This window comes from Anolis sagrei, chromosome 1, assembly GCF_037176765.1.
Source record: "Anolis sagrei isolate rAnoSag1 chromosome 1, rAnoSag1.mat, whole genome shotgun sequence".
In the NCBI taxonomy this organism is placed as follows: Eukaryota; Metazoa; Chordata; class Lepidosauria; order Squamata; family Dactyloidae; genus Anolis; species Anolis sagrei.
In genome coordinates this window covers 46,284,538-46,309,177 of record NC_090021.1, presented here as the reverse complement: position 1 = coordinate 46,309,177, position 24,640 = coordinate 46,284,538, and the positions used below count along the sequence as shown (strand labels likewise).

General features: G+C 41.1%; 1 protein-coding gene across 1 annotated transcript in view; it reads left to right on the top strand.

Moving 5' to 3' along the window:
• Positions 1 to 24,640, top strand: part of DNAH8 (dynein axonemal heavy chain 8) — a 158,103-nt gene that overhangs the window by 77,434 nt on the left and 56,029 nt on the right. Inside the window, exons 47-58 of the mRNA XM_060777916.2 lie at positions 790 to 1,031; positions 1,124 to 1,264; positions 1,408 to 1,645; positions 2,383 to 2,525; positions 10,702 to 10,836; positions 11,421 to 11,543; positions 13,549 to 13,762; positions 14,984 to 15,093; positions 16,811 to 16,974; positions 18,598 to 18,790; positions 20,259 to 20,381; positions 23,734 to 23,864. Coding sequence (XP_060633899.2) covers positions 790 to 1,031; positions 1,124 to 1,264; positions 1,408 to 1,645; positions 2,383 to 2,525; positions 10,702 to 10,836; positions 11,421 to 11,543; positions 13,549 to 13,762; positions 14,984 to 15,093; positions 16,811 to 16,974; positions 18,598 to 18,790; positions 20,259 to 20,381; positions 23,734 to 23,864 — 1,957 coding nt within the window. The remainder of the gene's footprint in view (positions 1 to 789; positions 1,032 to 1,123; positions 1,265 to 1,407; positions 1,646 to 2,382; positions 2,526 to 10,701; positions 10,837 to 11,420; positions 11,544 to 13,548; positions 13,763 to 14,983; positions 15,094 to 16,810; positions 16,975 to 18,597; positions 18,791 to 20,258; positions 20,382 to 23,733; positions 23,865 to 24,640) is intronic.

Below are 24,640 nucleotides of genomic sequence, written 5' to 3'. Positions count from 1 at the left end.
GTTTGGAAAATGAACTTACTCCCTACTGAAGGGGAGTATACCCAAACAGTTGCTGTATTTCTCTTTAGCTGGTGTGTTTTAAAACTATTTTTAAAATGTTTTTTTGTTTCAGTCATATTTTATTGTACAGTGTATTGTGCAATTGTAAGGCACCAAGAATCTTATTCACATGAAAAGGGCAGACTCTAAGCCAAATAAACATATATAAATAACTATACATTCCTGTAATATAATACTAAAGTAATCTCACTTTTCTTTAAAAAGTATCTGTGAAGTGCTGCTGGAAAACAACAACAACATCACATAAATGAAAATGGATTCAGTACTTGAGAAGCATTGGTTTCAGTGCATATTAGACCTGTGCTGGGCTCTATTATTTTGAGATCATATTTTTAAAATTCATCTAGCATATTAAAACAAATCAACACCAAAACACCTCCCTTTTCAAGCAAATCTAATCTGCATGTCTGAAAGCTTGGTTAAAATATTCTTTATTATCTGTGACTATGCTGATTATGTATTGTTGAAGGCTTTCATGGCCAGAATCACTGGGTTGTTGTAGGTTTTTCAGGTTGTATGGCCATGTTCTAGAAGCATTCTCTCCTGAAGTTTCACCTGCATCTGTGGCAAGCATCCTCTGAGGATGCTTGCCACAGATGCAGGTGAAACGTCAGGAGAGAATGCTTCTAGAACATGGCCATACAACCCGAAAAACCTACAACAACCCTATGCTGACTATATCCTTCTGTCTTGTCACTTTGCAGTGATGTTGTTACCTTTTGTTTCCAGGTGAGAATATTTTTCTTGTTTTAGATGGCCCTGTAGATGCCATTTGGATTGAGAATCTGAATTCAGTCCTTGATGATAATAAGACTCTCACTTTAGCAAATGGCGATAGGATTCCAATGGCTCCTACTTGCAAGCTGCTCTTTGAAGTGCACAACATTGAAAATGCCTCTCCTGCAACTGTTTCTAGAATGGGTATGGTCTATATCAGTTCCTCTGCCCTAAGCTGGAGGCCAATATTGCAGGTACGTTTTCACAGTGAGGGTTTCTTTAATTTAAATGTTAAGTTGTGGGACACTTTAATGCACATTGCTTTTCTACTTCTTTTTAAAAATAGGGTTGGCTCAAAACTCGGACTACACAAGAAGCTGAAGTGCTGCTAGGTTTATATGATAAAATCTTTGAAGCAGCATATACGTACATGAAGTTGAGCCTTTTCCCCAAAATGGAGCTTTTGGAATGCAACTATATCAAGCAGGTATGCTGTTTTCTTTGTTCTTACAAAAAATACACAAATATATATATCACCAAGATATTGAGGTAATTGAACGTCACATTTCATACGGCGTAAGAAAAATAAACACATTGTAACAGTGTGTTTTCTTTTTAAAATATTTTCAGTCCATTAATCTTTTGGAAGGCCTGATACCCTCAAAGGAAGAAGGTGGCATTGTAAGCTTGGGACATCTCCATAAATTATTTGTCTTTGGCATCATGTGGAGTTTAGGCTCTCTCCTAGAACTGGAAAGCAGGGAGAAGTTGGAAGCCTTCTTAAGAAGCCATGAAAGCAAACTAGATTTGCCAGAAATCCCTAAAGGTTCACCACAAACAATGTATGAGTATTATGTCAGTGAATGTGGTAAGTGAAAAAGCAGTGTAGTGCTTCTTAATAATTAAATGGAGAACTCACAAGTCATCCTTACAAGGAATGCATTTTCATCATGTTTCTAAATGGGTTGAAGCTCGTGCAGCTGATGCCAATGGGACATCCAGAGAAAAGAACTTAATGTATGTTCAGTATTAATGTAATAGTGTTAGTAATAAACTTCATGAGGGCCAGTGACTTGAATCTTGCTCCATATGGGATAGATGTTTTGTAGTGTGTCTAGCCAAGAATGTTGTTCAACCTGTCCTTGATGGGTTCCAAGGTTTATAATCTGAGAGTGTTGATGAACCTGTCATTTTCTACAGAGATCAAAGCAATATCTGTATCTTTGACAAACGAAAGTTGGTATGGCAGCTGTAACTCCTCTTGGAAAAAGTCAACTTAGTCACAGTAATTTATACTCCAATAATATCTAGATTTAACTACTTCAATATACTGTGCATGGGGCTACCTTTCAAGAGTTCTTGAAAACAACTGCTAACCAAGACTGATTATAGGAATCCAGTTTAATCTGGTTTTTGGCCTATCTTTAGGAATGAAGCCCTAATTAGTAATGAGCTGTGATAGTTGTGATAGGGGACTTTCTGAATCATAAAATTTACATATGGAGTTCACTCCATAGAGAAGCTTGACTAGTGCTAATCTTATGAAGAACATATTGAAGAGGAGTAATAATCGGCACTTCCCATCAGTATTTTTTTTCCTTCTAGGTGACTGGGAACATTGGAATCAAAAAGTACAGGAGTATGTTTATCCAACAGACAGTATTCCTGAATACTCATCAATTTTGGTTCCAAATGTAGACAATGTCAGAACACAATTTTTGATGGATACCATAGCAAAGCAACACAAAGTAAGTAAATATTTTATTGTCGAAGTATAAGTGTAAGCTCACAGCAGCCGCTCCCAGAAAAGACACAGGACGCCAATCCGTAATCAATCAGGAAACTTTTACTACTGGACGCATATACACAATGAAAGCCAGGATTGGCACACAGACGCAAGTCAACCCTTATATACCCTCCCCCACATTCGAATCCCCTCTTCCTGCCTGACAAAGATCCCGCGCAATATTCCCCGCCAAACCACCAACGGCCCCTCCCAAGGCCACCAGCTGCAATTCCTTATCAGTTCTCCATGTCAGGAATCCGGTTTTTTGCGCCAACATCCAAGGCCAGGAAACCGAGTCCTGACATAATGTCCCCCTCCACCTCTTCTTCTTCCTGGAAGGGAAACATACGTCACCATTATGTTCCTTCTTCGTCTAGCGGACCTTGGTATTTTTTCAACAAACTACAATGAAACGTTGGGTGTATTTTCCCCAATACCTTAGGTAGTTTCAGGGTATATGTCACTTCATTTACTTTGTCAGAAATCCTAAAAGGACCGATGTATTTGGGAGACAACTTCCGAGAGGGGGTATTTAGCTTAAGGTTTTTTGTGCTCAGCCACACTAAATCCCCTTCTTCCAATTTGTCACCTTCCCTCCTTTTCCGATCTGCAAACAACTTATATTTTCGTTGGGCCTCTCGTAGTGATTTTGCCACTCCCTCCCAGTTCGCTTTCATTTTGTCTGGCCATCCTTCCTTTCCCTCCAGTTCTTCCCCCCAACTCGGCAGTTTGGGTAAAGGGGTTACTTCCATGCCGTATACTACCTCAAAGGGGGATTTCCCTGTGGATGCGTGACAGGCCCCATTGTACGCAATTTCTGCAAACGGGAGTAGATCGGCCCAGTCAGTTTGGCATTGGTTTGTGTATGTTCTTAGGAACATTCCCAAGGTCTGTTGTGTGCGCTCGACCCCCCCATTGGTCATGGGATGGAACGCCGAGCTCAAGGTCCTTTCCACCCCCATCAACTGCATGAATCCTTCCCAGAACCTAGCTGTAAATTGTACCCCTCGATCACTAATCACCTGGTCCGGGCAACCATGCAACCGGTAGATATGTTTGATAAACAATTCAGCCAATTTCTCTGCAGATGGCAATTTAGGCAGCGCTATGAAATGTGCTTGTTTTGAGAATAAATCCATCACTGTCCATATATAGCGCTGACCTCTGCTGACTGGGAGTTCACCCACAAAGTCCATAGCAATCACCCTCCAAGGTTTTGATGGCTCTGCCACCTTTTGTAATAACCCCGTTGGCTTTTGTGTGGTTGCCTTACTTTGTGCACACGCATTACATTTGGATACATACACTTTGGTGTCACCCCTCATCCCGGGCCACCAACACTGACGTGCCAACATTTTCAGGGTCTTCGTCACTCCCCAGTGTCCTGCTCCCTTGTTGCCATGGCATCTAATCATCATTTTTTCCCTTAGGTTGCCTGGGATATATAACTTCCTGTGCACAAATCCCAATCCATCCTTCCATTCCACCTTTTCCTTATTTCTTTCCAGCCACTCATCCTCCCTGCATGCTTGTCTTATCTCCTCCTCCCATCCCCCGTCCTTGCTCTCAACCCCCACCAGCCTTTGATTGCGCTCCGTTTGCGCTCGGGTTTGTACTGCCATGCCCCACTGCTGTTCTGAGAATATGCTCCCTTTTGGGCCTCGCCCCCTCCCTCCATCCTCCGGCATTCTTGACAACGTGTCTGCGACCACATTTTGGTTCCCCTTTTGGAAACGCAGCTTAAAATCAAATCTGCTGAAATACTGCCCCCATCTTATTTGCTTCGCTGACAATTGCCTGGGTGAAGTGAGGTATTGTAAGTTTTTATGGTCGGTCCACACTTCAAAGGGGATGCCGCTTCCTTCTAATAAGTGCCTCCATGTCTCTAGGGCCCTCACTACTGATAGAGCCTCTTTTTCCCACACCGGCCAGTTTCGTTCAGTTTCGCTGAACTTTTTTGAGATGAATCCGCATGGTTTCAACCTCCCTTCTGGGTCCCTTTGCATCAGGGCCGCCCCGTACGCCCAATCTGATGCGTCACAATGGATCACGAACGGTTTGGTTAAATCAGGGTGGATCAATACTGGTTCTTCAGTGAATCTGCGTTTCAGTTCTTCAAAAGCCCTTTGGCATTCAATTGACCAATCTAACTTTGCTCCCGGGGATCGTACCTTTACTGTTTCCCCCTTTCCCTTTGTCTTTAGCAGTTCAGTTAAGGGCACTGTTATCTGAGCAAATTCCTTTATGAAACCCCGGTAGAAATTTGCAAACCCGAGGAATGATTGCAACTGTTTGCGCGTTTGGGGAGGGCTCCACCCCCTGACATCCTCCACTTTTGCTGGATCCATTGCTATCCCGCCCTTGGATATTCGGTATCCCAGGAAGTCTATCTGTTCTTTATTGAACTCACATTTTGGCAGCTTTGCAAACAGTTTTGCCTCCCTCAATTTCTGGAGCACCTCTCTCACCAATTTGACATGAGATCGTCTATCACGGGTAAACACAATTACATCATCCACAAAGCAAAACACCCCGCGATACAATAGTGGGTGTAACACCTCATTAATCATTTGCATAAATGCTGATCCAGAGCCCTTTAAACCGAAGGGACAGACGGAGAATTCAAAATGGCCGAGCGCGCAGGTGAACGCCGTTTTCCACCTGTCCTCGGGCCTTATGCGCAGTTTATGATAAGCTTCGATTAAGTCAATTTTCGTGAACACCCTTGCTTCCGACAGTCTCGATAGTAAGTCCTTAGTCAGTGGCATGGGGTAGTTGTTGGTGGTGCTCACTGCGTTCAGCCCCCTATAGTCCACGCACAGTCTCAACGAGCCGTCCTTTTTGTGCCTAAACAGCACTGGGGCTCCCAAGGGTGATTCGGAGGGCCTTATAAACCCTCGGGCCAAGTTTTTATCAATATATTTCCTCAGTTCCTCCATCTCCTTGACCGACATGGGGTACAATCTACTCCTGGGCAACTTGGCGTCCTCATTGAGTTCAATCTTTACTTCGACCCTCCTAGGAGGGGGAAGCTGGTCCGCCTCCTTTTCGTCAAATACATCCTCAAAGTCTCTGTATTCAGGGGGAATTTCCTGCACCCCACCCGCCGTGTTTTCTTCCCCCTTGCAACAATTTCCTCTTTCTTCGCTCTGGAATGTTATGCTGCCTTCCCTCCAATTGATCTGTGGGTTGGCTTCCCTTAACCATGGCATCCCCAGTATTACATTGTAAGTAGCCATAGGGGATACGACAAAGGTTATGCTGCCTTCCCAGCTCCCCACTTTACATCTCATTTCTCCCACTTCAAACCGTGCCGGGGCCCCAGCCGCCACTGACCCATCTAGCTGCGAGAATGCTATGGGGCTCTGCAAGGGGGTTTTCTCACATTTCAGTTCCTCTGCTAACTCTGGGGCCATAATGTTTCTTGAGCAGCCGCAATCCATGAGAGCTTTGCAGCTGGCCCACTTCCCCTCCCCTTCTAGCCTGATCGGGAATACTAGCATTCCTGGGCTGTGACTCACCAGATCTCCCACCGGGGCCCTAGAAGGGGGGCTCTCCTCCGCTCTCTTCCCTGCAGCCGGTTTGAACTTTGGGAAATGGGACTCTCCCCCTTTCCTTTGTCTGCATTCGGCAGCCCGATGGCCCAGGCGACCGCATACATAACAACCGCCCCTCTGCTCCTTGGGCCCTCCGGTTGGGGCTTTTCCGACCGTGCTTCTCTCCGTTCTCCGACTCTCCTCCTTCGCCCTCGTCTGCTGCGGCGCCGCTCCTTGATGCCTCTTGACCTGTGCCAAGGTCGTCTCGATGCGGCCGGCCAGCTCAATCCATCCGCCTATCTCCTCCGGGTCGTCGCGATGAAGCGCCCAGGTCAGGATTTCCTTCCGCAAGCCCTCTTTGAAGATCTGGACCTTGGTGGTGTTGGACCACTCTGGGACCTTCTCCGCCCTCAACCGGAATTCCTCCACGTACTCAGATACGGAACGATGTCCTTGGGTTATCGTTTGCAGCTTTTCCCTCGCCCAGACCCTCTCGAGCGGATCCCTGAAGCGCGCCTCCATCGCAGCCAGGAATCGCCTCGTAGATCCCAAACATGGGTCGTGCCTGGCGTGGAGCTGGACGTACCACTCCGCTGCTCCCCCTCTCAGTGCTGCGCCCACTGCTCGCACTCTGCTTGCTTCCGATCCGAAGGTAAGGGCGTTATCTTCTAGATATCCCCTCACCATAGTCAGGAAGTATGCGAGGTTCCCGGCTTCTCCTCCGAACTCGATCCTCAGCTCCTCCCTCCTAGGTTGGTATGGAAGGAGCTGCCTTCCCCGGTTCTCCGCTCGCGGTGGCCCTCCCTGGAGCCCTCTCTGCTCCGGGGGCAATTCCTGACGCCCTGTGCCGCGCCCGGCTCCGGCCGGGGGCACCAGGAACGTCTGCTGGGGCGCCAGTCCCCGGGGTCGTTCCTCCTCCTCATCGCTCTCCGCAGCAGCCCTCCAGCTCGTCTGTGTTTTAGGACGTGCCCCGGGTCCCCGGTCACTCCTCTCCCCTGCGCTCCACGTCGATTCCCCTCGGGGTGGTGGTTCCTCTAACAGGGGGGTCAGCCTCTCCATCACCTTCGACATCACCGCGAGGGTAGTCTCCATTGATGCCATCTTTTCCTCCAGGAAATCCAATCTCTGCGGGGAGGGAAACTCTAGCCCACTGCTTTCTCTCGTTGCTGCCCCTGCCCCCTTCACTCGCCTCTGTGTGACTCCGTTGGGCTGGGCATATGCAGTCGATGAAGCCAAGGCATTCACTCTCTCCAGCTCCTCTTCTGCATTTTCGAAAGGGGAGGCTGGTTCTCCCCCCTCCGTTGGATCTTCCTCCCGTTGCATAGGGGTACCTCACCACAGCCGTGGGATGGTACCGAAGGAATCCTGGCTTAATGTAAGCTCACAGCAGCCGCTCCCAGAAAAGACACAGGACGCCAATCCGTAATCAATCAGGAAACTTTTACTACTGGACGCATATACACAATGAAAGCCAGGATTGGCACACAGACGCAAGTCAACCCTTATATACCCTCCCCCACATTCGAATCCCCTCTTCCCGCCTGACAAAGATCCCGCGCAATATTCCCCGCCAAACCACCAACGGCCCCTCCCAAGGCCACCAGCTGCAATTCCTTATCAGTTCTCCATGTCAGGAATCCGGTTTTTTGCGCCAACATCCAAGGCCAGGAAACCGAGTCCTGACATATAAGAATATCATATCTTTCCAGTCAAAGCATCCCATAATGAAGTAACATAAATTCTAGGAAAATGTCTAGCCTGAAATGAGGTAAAACACTTGAAACAGTCACATAAGTGTTGTCTTTCCTAATCATGGCTGGTGAACTCTAGTGAAATAACACAAGAGGGTAAATCTTGGAGATGGTAGGTACCTTCTGTGCAAGGGAGAGGATCCTCCTCTCCCTTACACAGGGGATATGTATGCCCTATGCTAAGAAGAAGTGATAGCTACTGTCCTATCATATCCTCCTTTGTGATAAGATGTTTTAGGCTGAGTGTAAAACTTCGGTGGTTCCAAGAGGAAGCAGTTAATCTGGGCCCATTTCAGTTTGGATTCACATTAATATTTCAGTTTGGAAATGGCATTAAGTTTATCTGATGGATAACTTATTGTGGATGAAGAAAGGGTGAAAGATATCCTGTTGATTCTCCTAGATCGTTAAGGAGCTCTTGGTGCCATTGACCATGGTGTCAGATTGAGCCAGATGTGTGGAATAAGAGTATAAATCACTATGTTATAGTTGTTACAGTCCAATCTGCTGGTTTCAGAGTATTTTGTATTAATACCCCTTTGCTTATAAAAGGGGAAGGAAGCAAACATATTCTATTGACAAGGCTGCATAATAAAAAAGTCAGGGAAAATGAAGGAGTCTAACACTAATAACTAAAAAGAAGGAAGACTACTTCCAGTGGGGTTCTGTCTTCCAGTATCCTGGCAGTATGGTAAGATGCTGCCCAAAGAACACAGGAGGCTTCCTGTGTGCTCATAGGAAAGAATGGGGAGAAGCCAGATGGTGATGTTTCCGCCTGTGGGATGGAAAAGGGGGCAATGTAGGGCAATGGTTTCGATGGTGCCTGCTGTATTCACCATGCTGTCTGGCAAATTTTCCACAAATTGGACCTCAGTGTGATGAGATCCTTAGACTCTTTCTCTGTAGTGTGGCTAGTAAGATGATTCTCTTTTTGTTGTAGAAGGTAAAAAACACATAACCAGGGCTCTTAACAGTGTTATTCAATTAGTTCTTTTGCCTTTTTATTGCTTTTAAAAATAATTTAAAGGATGAAAAACAGTTTAATCACATTTTTAAAATAACATTTATATATTTTAATAGTATATGTTGCAGTTTTAAACTGTTAATAGCTTTATATGGGTTATTTATTTATTTACATCATTTATATCCTGCCCATATCAGCCTGCAGGCGACCCAGGGCGGTTACATATCAGCACAATTCGATGCCATCAATACATACATTCAAAAGCAAAGACAATTAAGTGCATTTAAACAAAAAAGACAGTGAAATAACAATTTAAAAAGAGTTATATCCTCTCATTCCAATCCTTGTCCGTTTCATCGTCTTGGCCATTCCTGGGTCATTCTCCATCTCAAGCTTGACTATCTATTCCGGGGTTCCGAATGCTTGCTCGAAGAGCCAGGTTTTTACTCTCTTCTGAAAAGTCAGGAGGGAGGGGGCTGATCTAATATCCCTAGGCAAAAGGTTCCACAGCCGAGGGGCCACCACGGAGAAGGCCCTGTCCCTCGTCCCCACCAAGCGTGCTTGCGAAGCAGACGGGATCGAGAGCAGGGCCTCCTCAGATGATCTTAACTTCCTGGAGGGTTCGTAGGAAGAGATGCGTTTGGATAGGTAGGCTGGGCCAGAACCATTTAGGGCTTTATAGGCTAGAGCCAGCACTTTGAATTGGGCCCGGTAGCAAACTGGCAGCCAGTGGAGACGATGCAGCAGGGGAGTTGTGTGCTCCCTGAACGCCGCTGCTGTTAGCAACCTGGCTGCCGCACGCTGGACCATTGGTTATGAATGGTGTAATCTGTTTCTTTTCATAATGATGTTTTTTGTTGAATTTTATGTCTGTAATTTTGTTGCTTTTAACATTATACGCCGTCTTGAATCCCAACCATGAGAGAAAAGTGGGATAAAAATAATTAATAAAAATAATAATGATGATAATAATAATGACTCAGCTGTTATCAGGACCTCAAACTCGAATATCTTGTTCACTGTGTCATACTGTGTTTTTGTGTCAGTAAAACAATAATAATAATTTTCAGTTTTATTTGTACATGGGTCTTTCTTCCTTTGGCATGGCCATTTTAAGTATGCACAAGGAACTGCATTAAGGAAATAATTAAGTCCTTCTTTCCATCTTTAAAATATTTTTGTGCCCCCGTTCCAGCAATTTCATTCTTTTTCACCCTTTGTAATAGATTTATTTATTTTTCATGCCACTAAGTTTTTATAGGGCAGCTTTTTCACTGTCCTTAATTATTATTATTTTTAAAAAATGTTGTCAGGCTTTCTCCTGTTGTCTATAAACCTTAGGACCATCCAACTATACAGATTTTTTTTCCATGCCAGGAGTGACTTGAGAAACTGCAAGTTGCTTCTGGTGTGAGAGAATTGGCCATCTGCAGGGACATTGCCCAGGAGGTGCCCAGATGTTTTACCATCCTACAGGATGTCCCTTCATGGGAAGCTGAAACTTTCATGTCCCTTCATGGGAAGCTGAAACTAATAGATGGGAGCTCACCCCATCTTGCAGATTCAAACTGCCAACTTTCAGGTCAGCAGTTCAGTTGACACAAGGGTTTAACTCTTTGTGCCACCACAGCTCCTAACTATACAGATGCCATCTCTTGCACAGCAGTGATATGATTCTTTTTTTTGTGGGAGCTCACTGAACAGAAAATGATTCATTTTGAAATTAGTAATGTAGTAGAAAATAAACCAGAATAGTCACCTGCACATTTTTGTTTAGTTTAAATCATCATCATTATCATTTTTAAAATCATTGTTGCAGTTATATAGCTCTAACTTTGTTATGTAGCATGAATGTTAATAACAACAACGGTTCCACCATTGTGACAGGCGGTGTTGCTTATTGGTGAGCAAGGAACAGCAAAAACTGTTATGATTAAAGGTTATTTAAAAAAATATGATCCTGAAGAGCACTTATCAAAAGCTTTGAACTTTTCTTCAGCAACCGAACCTGGAATGTTTCAGGTAAGCTATTGCTTTTATTAGCTGGTTCTGTACAAAAAACTCTTCCAAAAACCATTCCAAATGCTTTGGAATTATCCAAGTATAAATCTAAGTTGAGGAGAATTCTGAAACTGACCAGAATTTGTAGAGAGAACAGCATATTTTGTGCAGTTCAAACTAAAATATTGTTTTTGATTCAGAAAATGCTGTTCTCTGAAAAAAAAAGAAAACACCCTATTTTGGTGAGGGGAGGGTATCCATGTGTGAACATTTTCTGCACAAAAGTTACATTTATGGGCTGATATCTGCTGCATTCTATGGGAAATAGCACATGCAAATTGTGTGCACAAAGTTGGAATATTGCCCCCTTTTCAAAGGGTTTCTTGCAGTGGGAATAAAATTGCTAAAATTGTTTTCTTGAAGAATGAAAATAGCAAAAAATATTATATCTCTGGTATTTATGTTTCTGAGTTGAGAAGATGTGTATCACTTACTCCAAGTCCAGTTGGAACACAAATTTCACACAACCAACTACACAAATAACGAGATTTATAAATCATTCATTTACATCTTTCCCCTCTCTTTTGTGTTGCTTAAATCCTAAGAGGACAATAGAAAGTTATGTGGACAAACGAATGGGCAGTACCTATGGGCCCCCAGGAGGCAGGAAAATGACCATATTCATTGATGATATTAACATGCCAATTATTAATGAATGGGGAGATCAGGTACAGTTCTGATATTTATACATAGTTACAGAGTTATATCACTAAAATTATATCACTAAAATGCTTTTAAAACACAAACTATTTGTGTTCAAAATATTTATTGGTATGGTACTAATGGATATACATATTAAATGTTATAGTACTGTAATCTGGTATACATCTTTGCTAATCAAATAATGGAAATAGACTACTACACTTTATAATATTTAATAGAATACACCTCTGTAGGGATTTTTTTTACTTGTGATGAAATATGTATGTATCTTGAAAGTGTGTTGGAATGGCTATATGTCTTTTGGGATACTATCTATCAGTAAATTAATAGAATTCTTATAAATGCAAGCAGTCTAGGGTATAGTTCTCTGAAGAGCTTGGATGATTCTTTTTAAGACTATGACTCTCAGAATCCACAGCCAACAAGGTCAGTGGAGTCCAGGGTCTCAATTAGTTTTTTTTCATTTGGATGTATTAAGTACATTGTGATGAGATTCTTACTGAGGACCCTTCCACACAGCCATATAATTCAGAATATCAAGGTGGAAAATCCCACAATATCTGCTTTGAGCTGGGTTATCTGAGTCCACACTGCCTTATATTCCAGTTCAAAACAGATAATGTGGGATTTTATTCAGCTGTGTGGAAGGGGCCTAAGATGCAAAGTAAAAGACATAGGAATTAGAATGATTGGACGACGAGATTGGACAATTTTTTTTATTAGGAGATGCAAATGATATATGCTTTTAGTATTCTTGTTATGGTTTTATATTATGTTTTAATGTTTTTAAATGTTTTGTGGTGTTTTTGGGCTTCAAATCATTGCCATTGTAAATCGCCCTGAGTTGCCTAAGGACTGAGAAAGGCAGTATACAAATATAGTAAATAAATAAATAAATAAATAAATAAGATAGAGAAAGAACAGGTCCATAGTGCAAATGGGATAGCACATGCTTGCATGCAGAAGACATTAGGTTTAGCACCTGAAGAAGTTTATCAAACTTCTCAAATCTTGGTGGGCTGCTTCCAAACACATTAGGCAATACTATGCTACGTTGACTAATAACCTGGACCCCATTCACATTAATTTGGGGCTATCCCTGTAGCCATTTTTGGGCCCTTCCATGCAGCCATATAATTCAGAATATCAAGGCAAATAATCCAAAATATCTGCTTTGAACTGGATTGTCTGAATCCACACTGCGAGATCATCCAGTTCAGTGTGGATTTTATACAACTGTGTGGAAGGGGCCTCAGTCACTGGAGACTCAAGTAGACTGTGGCACAGAGTACTTGCCTTCAGTTTGAACTGGTACGCTAGGTACAGATCATAAGTCACCTGCTGTTTAGATTGCTATAATGTGCCATATGTAGGACTGCCCTTGAAGAAGATTGAGAAGGTGCAGCTAGAGCAAAAATGCAACAGCTTGACTGATGTCTGCACTACTATATGGTCAGTATAATATGCTAGTTGTAGAAGAATTGCTCTGACCAGGCTGAAGTCAGTGCTTGTGCTAAAATTAGAAGCCCTAAATGGCTTGGTACCTTGCTACGTGAGGGAACACCTCTCTCCATATGTGGCTGACCAAGGATTAAGATTGGCTGGTGGTCTGTTGCCATGGTATTCAAATTGGAACACAGTTCTATAATTGTGTAGTGTGTGTAGATCACTAATTCAGAATAACTAATCTTCATATGTCTGCTAACATTTTTGGAAATTTTTCTGAATTAGTGCATATTATTTTTGCCTTCAGAATCAAATAGTCTTAAAGGTAATGGTTTCTTATTAAACTGTGTACAGGCTTAATATGATTTGGAAAAATTCAGACGCATGTAAGTCCTATTGATTTCAATGGAACAAATCATATACGTTGCTAATCATGGTTCATTTTGTTCTAATGTAAATGTCATACCCTAGAAAAGAAGTAAAAAAGTATTTTGCTAAACAGATAGGGATCCACCTTTATTACTTTCTTTTCAATGAGAGATGCTTCTTCTAAAAACTGCTCAGGTGACAAATGAAATAGTGCGTCAGATGATGGAAATGGAAGGGATGTACAGCTTGGATAAGCCTGGAGACTTTACCACAATTGTTGATGTACAGTTGATGGCGGCAATGATTCACCCAGGAGGAGGCCGCAATGATATCCCACAGCGCTTAAAAAGGCAATTTACTGTGTTTAACTGCACCCTGCCGACCAATGCATCCATAGATAAAATTTTTGGTATGGTATGAGTTTTTTTCCCATAATGTTAAACTGAATTTAATCCATTGTCTTGCAAAAAACCCTCTTAGTATCATTTTCCTCTTAATAATGTCTTCATACAGCCAGATAAATGCAAAATTGGAACAAGAAATCAAATTCTGAATGTTTCTATTAGACATTTTTAGTTCACTATCTCTAATAACTGAGAGCTGCATGGGAGGCATAGGGAAGTGTACTGTTGTTTCCTAATCATTACCCAGGAGAGGCAAATTGATATGATTTAATTTTAAATCGGGAGGTTGCCACCTGTTTCCATCGCCAATCCCTTCCTTATCTGTCAAAGAAATTGACTCTTCACACTTCTCAAAAAACTCTTAAATTCTTTCTAACAAATTCTTCCAAAGATTGTTCACCCTCTTCCATGTGCTCTCAGTTTTCCCCCTTCTGTTCCCCTTCCCTTTCCCTTTCCCTTTCCCTTTCCCCTTCCCCTTCCCCTTCCCCTTCCCCTTCCCCTCCCCCTCCCTCTCCCCCTCCCCCTCCCCCTCCCCCTTCCTTCCTTCCTTCCTTCCTTCCTTATTTTGGAAAGGGTCCTTCTTAACCTATCTCACATAAGTAATTTGATTAAATTATAAATTGATAATGATTGGGTATGCATTATAACAGTGTCCACACTGAAGACTGTGTGATTTCAGGGTTTAGTAGTGGTGGAGGCAGTTAGTGAAGGCAACCTGGGTGCTTTTGTCTTGATAGCCAACAGTGATAGATCATCACTTAAATGTTTGCCCTTCATACCTTCTTCTTTGGATATGTTGTGTCTTGGAAGTGTATTAAGTATATTTCTGGGTTAAATTATTAGAGTTTTGTTTGTATAATCAAGTGACAACATAACTCATATGTGACTCATGCTTTTTTTATATCTATAATATCTTTTCTTCTACAATTGGAGTGCTCTGTTTTGCTGCATTTGTAGTCAAAACAGCCATTCACCAGACTTCAGTGTTTGTAGTACTACCTTGTTTAAAAAAAGATATATATAAATATTAAAATACAATTACTGCAAAACAATTAAAATAAAAAGCCTGATTTAACAAAATATTTGGTCTAATTGGTCCTATTAATCTTTAATTCTTGCTCCTGATGTATACTTAGAGATCAGTCCTTCCTAAGAAAATCATTTAATTTTTTAGTTGAAATCATACTATGATTTTAACCATAACAGTGTGCTTTTGTTTTTCCAAGGAATAATTGGATGTGGATACTTTCATCCATGTAGAAATTTCAAGCCGGAAGTATGTGATATGATCATGAAATTAGTTTCAGCCGGCAGAATATTGTGGCAATGGACTAAGGTATAAACTATAGCAATAGATTTACTATTCAGAGCTGAAATGTGCTGTTACATGTTATTTATATAGGGCAAGCATTATAGGCTTTTCATGTATTTCTAATCTGAAGTAAAGATGGTATTGAACTGTTTATTCATTTTGGCCTCTAGAAAAGCTGATAATGTTAAAATAGCTGCAACTAATATTTGCAGGCCTTGAGACTGCCGATCTTTTTTTTTTTTTGCTTCAGAATTTTAATTGCAAGAGGTGCAATGCTTTGACCAGGGGTGCTTTCATGATATCTTAAGCTTGTTTTTCTGGCAGAAAAGTGTGTTTGTGATTACAAGGTTGTGTTCCGAACATTTTATGAGAAGCAGGATGCCATTCGGGTTGCTTTTTCCAACCCCATCTTTTCCTATGGTTCCTGGCCACAGGTCAAAGTCTCGTCCAACTCTCTCATTAAAAACACCCAGGAGGATGATTTTGTCCTCTTTAGGTATCTCCGACAAGATAGTGTCCGGCTGACTGTAAAAATGTTCCTTGATGTCTTCATCAACATCTAGTACTGGCGCATAAACACTTCTGATAGTTGCCTGTTTGTTTTTGGCAAAGTTAATTTGGAGGGTTGAGAGTCGTTCATTAATGCCGATGGGTGCTTCGCGCAGATGCTTCACCAGGTTGTTTCTGATAGCAATGCTGACATTATGTATTTTTCATTCTTCTTCAGGGAGTCCCTTCCAGAAAAAGGTGGCACCTCCTTTTTCTTCCTTCTGCTGTCCCTCTCCTGCTCTCTGGGTCTCCTGAAGTGCTGCTATGTCAGCAGTCCTGCGTTCAGGGCATTCACTACCTTTGTTGTCCAACAATATCCCTGCACTCCATATTCCAAAGTTCATTTTTCTTTTTTTGGTCACAAGATGATGACCCCTCTGGACGTGGCAGTCCAGTCAGGGATAAAAGAGGCAGACTATGTTTAGGACACCTTTTCTAAAAAGGGCTGCTCAGGCATGAATACAGCTGCCAGACTACTTATAGTCTGGTACCCTCCACCACACAAAGAAGTGTGGATTGCAAATATCTTGGGTGGCTTAATAATTGCTCCTTCTGTTAAAAATATTTCTGCCCTATTTGTTCATTGCCCTGTGCCTACAGAAAAGTCACTAATAGTTATTATCCAAAATTGCAATTGCAATTGCACATTATTAACAAGGGAAGGTAATTCAGACTTAAAATTTATCCCTCTTCTGCCTTCTCTTTTCTCTCTTTGCTTTCTGAATTTTGTCTCCTTGGTGTATGTGTATTTGTGTGTGTGTGTGTGTGTAATTGTAAGTCTGTGTTTTGCTTTTATGGTGTCTAGCTACGGTAAATGTGGGGCTCTAGCAACAAATAAATTGGAGTCTTTTATATATGGGATGGACTTTTGAAATCACATCATGTTTCTAAATTTGGTGAAGGAGGGTAAGAAGTGTTCCCCTCCCTTTTCTGTTGACAACTCTTCTTTGTCTCATACATAGTTTCCATTTCATGTTTCATTAGATGTGTCATGCCCAAAAATTCCTTTGGCATAGTCCACATACTGATGGCAGTGACATTTTTCATTGGTTCTAGTTAAAGATCTGAGAAACCTGGATATAGCTATAAGAAAATGTCTGTGGGTTTGTGTGTGGTTTTACAAGGTACGTCACACTGATTTCATATGCTTATTAGCACTTTAAATAGATCATTGTATATCTGTTTGATTTAGGTGAAGATGCTGCCCACGCCATCCAAATTTCACTATATCTTCAATCTGCGAGACCTTTCCAGAATTTGGCAAGGAATGTTAACAGTCAAAGCAGAAGAATGTTGTGATATTAGTAGCCTTCTGTCACTATTTAAACATGAATGTACCAGAGTAATCGCTGATAGGTAAGATGATGCCCTTTTTTGAAAAGTAGAAAGATAAGACATCTACCTTTGCCCACTTGGATCTCATTATAAAACCCACACTGGAGGATGAATCTACTTTAAATGTGGTTGCTGCTTCCTGCAGAAATCTGGGGTTTGTAGTTTAGGGAGGAGTCTTTAATAGCCTCACTAAACTACAAATTCCAGACTTCTGCAGGAGGCAAAACCAGATTTAAAGTGGATTATCTAGTATAATGAAGTAGCTTGTATATAGAGATGACCCATAGAGCAGAGGTTATACAGTTGAAAACCAAATCCTGGGGCACTTTTAGAAGCTGTAGTTTATAGTGCTATGATTCAATTTCCCTGCCATAGAATACCCCACTGAATCCTGGGAGCTGTAGTTTATAGAGCGACATTGGTAAGTCCCAGCCAGAAATCTCTAGTGTCCCATCATATTGTAAACCTCAGGAATCCAAATAATGCAGCCATAGCAGTTAGAATGGGGACATAGGGCTGTTATTGTGCTTTGTAAAAGAGCTCCAAGTAAATGAAATCCAGCTTATTAAAACACACACACAAGGCTGCAGCATGTCAATGTACAGTAAGGCTGTTTTACAATGCAGTAAAGCTTGAGATGACCACAGATGCAAGTGCATTCGTCATTTGAAGTTCTTCCTCAACAACAACGGCAACAACAACAACAACATGACAGCATGATACCTAACCATTGTTGCAAAAGTGAACATTTGCTGCAAATATCAGCATGATATGTAACCATTGTTGCAAAAATGAACATTTAAAAAGTAGGCTGGATTTTCCTACTTTTCCTTCATTTCAATATGGTAGGATCTGGTGCTTTCCCCCTCTTTCATTTGGATGAACTTACATTGTTCTTAACCTGCTGGAAGAGAAAGGAATATGGAAGATGCATATAGGCTGGGTTCCCTAGGCTGATGTCAGACAATAGTTGCCCTTCACAGATACCAAAAAGAAAGAAGGGAATCGGGTTCTAGAGAATGCTCTGGATATATTTTTCCAGGAATGAAATTTTGTGGCATATCCTCATTCACTTTCCTTTTTACCTTATGATGTAAGGACTGCAAATAAAATTTAGAAAGTTAATTAAATCTATATATCACAGGAGCCTGCAGCACAGCAACAGAAATACCAAAAACATATATTGTTAGGGAGGGACAGAATGGCTTATTATACTTTGCAATTTTAGATCATCTGTAATTTATATATTTTTAATCCTCTCCATTCATAGGTGAGGCTTAAGCAAACTTGGAGGCAGTCAGAACGTAACATCATGCCAGTATATGGCAATTTAAGTGGGAAGAGGTAGTTTGAGGATGTGTCAGGAGGTTTCTTATAGGAATAAGAAGTCTAACCAAACCTTATAGGAGCTAACTCACAATAGTCCCTTTCATTTTACATTTGAGTGGCTTAATTGAGGATAAACAGCTTTGTGGTAGTGGATTATTATCTTACCTTTTAAAAAGATGTATCTGATTTAAATTCCACAATTATCTGCATGTTGAGTCCCCGTCCCCCCATTTGTATGAATTCTTTAACATACAATTGGAAGAGGGATCCCATTATGCTTTTCTATCAGAATCTGCTATGATCTTTGTTTTGTAGATTTGTTTGCGAAGAGGATGAGGTTTGGTTTGGAAACAGTTTTAATAAAGTAGTTGAGGAACACATAGATCCTGAATTATTACCAGAAGTCCAAGCCGAGCCATATTTAGTAGACTTTTTGAGGGATATGCCTGAACCAACTGGTGAAGAACCTGAAGATTATGTGTTTGAGGCACCAAAGATTTATGAATTGGTATGTAATTTATTAGAGTTCAAGTTTTTCTCTTATTTGTTTGCAGAAAATAATAATGTAATACAAAAAGAATGTTATATATCTGTACAAATTGCTAAATCCAATACATTTGTGGCCATTATAAATTGAGTGTAACTTAAAAATACTTTCATCACTACTTGCAAATTAGAATTGGATGCATGAGTGCCAAATAAAATCCAAATTATATGCTTTGAACTGGATTATATAGCAGTGTAGAGTCATATAATCCAGTTCAAAGCAAATAATGTGGATTATTTGCTTTGATAAACTATATTATATGGTAGTCCAGAAGGGGCCTCTTTCTATTTGAAATCCTGGGTCTTTTGTCATTTTTTGTCTGTCTTTCTGTTACAAATTTTTGATGACCTTGGTTTTTATTTTGTTAACCTTAAATCCAGATAATGTGCAATAATCTCCAGACAACTGGTTGCAGAAAACTAGTTTTATTTGTCTTTAGAGATATTAAGGCCTCTTCTACACTGTAATATAATCCAGATTATCAATGCTGAAAATCCACATGATCTGCTTTGAACTGGATTATATGAATCTACACTGATACACAATCCAGTTCAAAGTTGATAATCTGGATTATATATGACAGCGTAGAAGAGGACTTTGGCCCCTTCTACACTGCCATATAATAAAAATTATCAAAGCACATTATCTGCTTTGATATTGCTCTGATAATCCACATTATCTTCTTTGAACTGGATTGTATGAGTCTATACAGCTGTATAATCCAATTCAAAGCCTTAGGCCCCTTCTACACCACCGTATAAAATCCAGATTAATAAATCAGATAATTCACATTATCTGCTTTGAACTGGATTATATGAGTCTACACTGTCATATAATCTAGTTGAAAGCAGACAACCTGGATTTTATTTGCAGTTTAGAAGGGGCCTGAGGGCCCTTGCAGACAGGCCCTATATCCCAGGATTTGATCCTAGATTTTTTTATTTTAAACTATAATATATAAATCACCAGATAATCTGGGATAAACCAAAAACCTTGGATCAGATCCTGGGATATAGGACCTATCAGGAAGGCCCCTAAAACTCACTCTACCCTATCATATAATACAGATTCTCAAAGCAAATAATCCATGTTATCTGCTTTGAACTGGATTATATGATTACACTGCCATCAGGCCCGTACCCAGGGTTTTGATTCGGGGGGGGGGGGGGCTGAGCCTGAGTGAAAGAGAGTCTACCCTAGCAAACCTTTTGCATAGTTACCCCAATACCCCCATGCATATGGGATATATTGAGCATGGTGATCAGATCATGATATGAATAAACACAACAGTTTAAATAATGTACCTGTAAGGCCTTCTCGCGGACCACCATGAGAATTTAAGGGGGGGGGGGGCTGAAGTTATGCTTCTTCATTAAGTCAATTTTTGTTGAAACTAGCTATTGGATTTAGGTGTTTTCTGTTTTTTCAGATTCCAAGCCTTGAATTTTTATCTGAGAAACTGCAGTCTTACCAGAAACAGTATAATGAAACTGTTAGAGGTGGATTCCTTGACTTGGTATTTTTCAAAGATGCCATAACTCATCTTGTGAAGGTTTGTGTGCTCATATAACAATAATTTCAAAGTGGTAATTTTATTTATTCAATCAATTTCTTGTCTGCCTTTTATCAGCAGTTCCAAGAACATTTACAAAAAGTATAAAGTTTTAACTAATTTAATACGTTTTATCTTGTTTGTCTTGTTCTTTGTTTGTTTTCCTTAAGTTAGGTGTGAATTTAGAATTATGATGTTATCCCTCAATTTTGGTAATGTCAATTTGTTTTGTGGGACTTGGATGGTTTTGGTTGTTTTGTTCTTTGTCCAGCACCTTATGGCACTGAATGTTTGCCGATTTGTTGTAAACTGCCCTGAGTCCCTACGGGAAGATAGGGATATATATAAAGTTTATATTTTTATTATTATTTTACTCTATTTATCAAGATTAGTACACAGCAAACAAGATCACCATGCTGGCCTTTGTACTTGATCACACATTTGACACTTTCCAAGTGCCTAGGACTGTGTAATCTATCGGCGAATAATGTGTGCAGATCTGAGTAGGGTGGCCTTTTGAAGCTATTTATTTATCGTGTCATCAGCAACCATTGTATTACAATTCTAACAGAGCAAAACATACAGATTAAAAAGAAAAAGAAAAAAAACACACACAGATTTTGCAAATTTGGTAGTTGGTTAAATGTCCTTTGACCAGTATCTGGCCACTTGGAGTGCCTCTGGTGTTGCCGCAAGAAGGTCCTCCATCGTGCATGTGGCTGGGCTCAGGTTGCATTGCAGCAGGTGGTCTGTGGTTTGTTCTTCTCCGCACTCACATGCCGAGGATTCCACCCTGTAGCTCCATTTCTTAAGATTGGCTCTGCATCTCGTGGTGCCAGAGCGCAGTCTGTTCAGCACCTTCCAAGTCGCCCAGTCTTCTGAGTGCCCAGGGGGGAGTCTCTCATCTGGTATCACCCATGAATTGAGGTGCTGGGTTTGGGCCTGCCACTTTTGGACTCTCGCTTGCTGGGGTGTTCCAGCAAGTGTCTCTGTAGATCTAAGAAAACTATGTCTTGATTTAAGTCGTTGACGTGCTGGCTGATACCCAAACAGGGGATGAGCTGGAGATGTCTCTGCCTTGGTCCTTTCACTATTGGCTGCTACTTCCCGGCGGATGTCAGGTGGTGCAATACCGGCTAAGCAGTGTAATTTCTCTAGTGGTGTGGGGCGCAGACACCCTGTGATAATGCGGCATGTCTCATTAAGAGCCACATCTACTGTTTTAGTGTAGTGAGATGTGTTCCACACTGGGCATGCATACTCAGCAGCAGAGTAGCATAGCTCAAGGGCAGATGTCTTCACTGTGTCTGGGGGACATGAGAGAAGCCTCCTCGCAGGATTGCAAGACATCCGGGTGTCCCCTGGGCAACGTTTTCATAGACGGCCGATTCTCTCGATCCAGAAACAACCAGAGATGCCTTTTGAAGCTGACAGATAGTAATGTTGTCAGTTCTAAGTGTTTTTAAGTGCAGGCCAAGGTCTTTAAGCACTGCACCCAGTGTGCGATCACCACTGGGACCACTATTACTGGCTTGTGCCAGAGTCTTTGTAGTTCTATTTTTAAATCCTATTAGCCTATTATTATTATTATTATTATTATTATTATTATTATTTTACTGACACAAAAACACAGTATGTCACAGCAAATGAGATATATATTCTGGATTTCATATATATATCTCATTTGCTGTGATATACTGTGTTTTTGTGCCAGGGTCTTTGCAGTTCTATCTTTAAATCCTATTCCCGTATTATTATTATTATTATTATTATTATTATTATTATTATTGAAGAAGCAGCATGGGTTACAAGCACAACAAGCAGCAGATGGTCAAGTTTTATTAAGAATTAGAAGATATGGAATATCACACAGATTTCAACATTTCCTACCATTGGTTATGCTGCACTAGGAATTGCCTTTAACATATGAAGCACACACACTATGGGGAAAGGGCTTGGGTAGTCAAATTAAATCTGAATGTAGATACATTTTTTTGAGAACTATTGAATTTGAGACGTGATTTTGTGATTGTGAGAACTTTCAATTATCATAAACTTGATCCAACATTTTGTTTACATTTGAGTCCACACTTTACATGTAGTCGGATCAATCCTATGCTTTTATAATAAGAATAATATATTGCCAATAGTACAATATAAATCAGTTCTACTCAGCTTGGTGGTCGCTGGAACAGTGATGACACATAAGCCACTGGCTCTTGCAATTTCCAGGAAAGAAATAAATAAGGAAAATCAAGGAAATAAGAATTTGTAGCCAGTTTGTAGTCCTGAACACATTGGGAATAAAAATGCTAGTTCCTCTCAGGGCCATAGGCAGAATTTTTTTTCAGGGGGGGGGGGATGGGGTTGAAACCTGCCTCCTAGCTCACGCTGAAGCAAAGAGCACAGCAGGGGGCAGAGCAGCCTTCAATAGCCTGCACCTCCGCCCCTGTCAACCACCTCCACCAAGTCTGGTCTCCTTAATGAGAGCATTCAATACCCCCCCCCCAACTTGGTTGCTTCGCTACATCGGCTATTGCTGCAAGTAATGACAGTGTGAATAAATTGTCAATATTTGCTTGAGATAGTGCTTGCAGTTCTGGAGGGACTCTTGATTTTTTGCTTCCCATAGACTTAGCATGGGGATTGGGTTAACCAGTTAAAATTCATGAGTAAACCAGATTTTTTTTTAACCTGAAAAATTTCGAGGGGTGTGTGTGAACCCCTAACCCCTCCCCCCCCCCCGGCTACAGGCCTGGTCCCTCATATCAGGTGGTGCAATTAGTTAAACCCTTGTGCTAACTGACAGGTCAGTAGTTCGAATCTGGGGAGAGTGGGTTGAGCTCCCTCTGTCAGCTACAGATCCCCATGCTGGGACATGAGAGAAGCCTCCCACAAGGATGGTAAAACATCAAACACCCAGGCACCCCCTGGACAACATCCTTGCAGACAACCAATTTTCTCACACCAGAAGCAACTTGCAGTTTCTCAAGTTGTTCCTGACACACACACACACACAAATATTTCAGGTAGCCCAAGAAGTACTTATATAAATTTGGATAATATAAACTCTTTTTGGTGCTTCTGTAGAAGCCTCAGCTGACTATTGTCAATGAGGCTTTAAAAAAATATCATGTGAAGGTGGTTGCTGTAATCACATCTACATAAAGGATATTTTTCTATCTTATAAGTGGAATATTAACTGAGACTAAATAAATTATAGATCTTTGAACTACATTAAAATGAAGAAACATATCTTCAGAGTTACTTTGCATGTAATTATTTAACATTGTATAACTGGATAAGCACAACAACTCTCTTTCTGGTTTTGTCTCTCTCTTGTGTAATATAGATTTCACGAATAATTCGGACAGCTTGTGGAAATGCTTTACTTGTAGGAGTTGGTGGTTCTGGAAAACAGAGTCTTTCAAGGCTGGCTTCTTTTATTGCTGGATACAAAATATTTCAAATAACTTTAACTAGGTGAGAAAAATACATTTTAATCTCATTTTTGTCATCTCATCATGACAATTGTGTTTGCTATGTATTTGTGTGCATTTGTTGCTACTGACAGAGTCCCCTTCCACACAGCTGTATAAAATCCCGCATTATCTGCTTTGAACTGGGTTACATGGCAATGTGAACTCAGATAACCCAGTTCAAAGCAGATATTGTGGATTATCTGCCTTGATATTCTGGATTGTATGGCTCTGTGGAAGGGCCCAGAATCTACCAAAGTACTGCTGATAATGCAGAGGCTAGATCAGGCATATGACTGTCATTCTCCCCAAATATTCCTCTCCCATTCCAATCAGGGGCTAAGAAGTTTCCATGTTTAATAATAAATTGAATTTGCAGTGAATTCTATCCAAGGCACTGGATCCATTTTTGGACTGAAATTCGGCAACTTAAATAGGTCCTTAAAAATTGCAATAAATTTCGGAGGCAATTCACTTTACCCATGACATAGAAGCCACTGTCAGTCCTTGTTATGTCACCCTTTATGCCAATATACTACACTATAACAGCATATAGCATTTAATTCTTAAAGAAACTCTGGAATGTGTGTGAGTGAGTTTGGGAGGTTGGGGGATGAAAGGACAAAAAAAATGGTGAAAGAGGAGGAAAATTACAATTATAGCAAGGGCTCTGGATCACCAGTGGAGATCTTGAGCTTAAGGCTGTAGTCTAGTGGTAATCCTACCATTGACTCCTTATTGGTCATTTTGGGATGCTTCAAAATGTGAAGTATGCTCAGT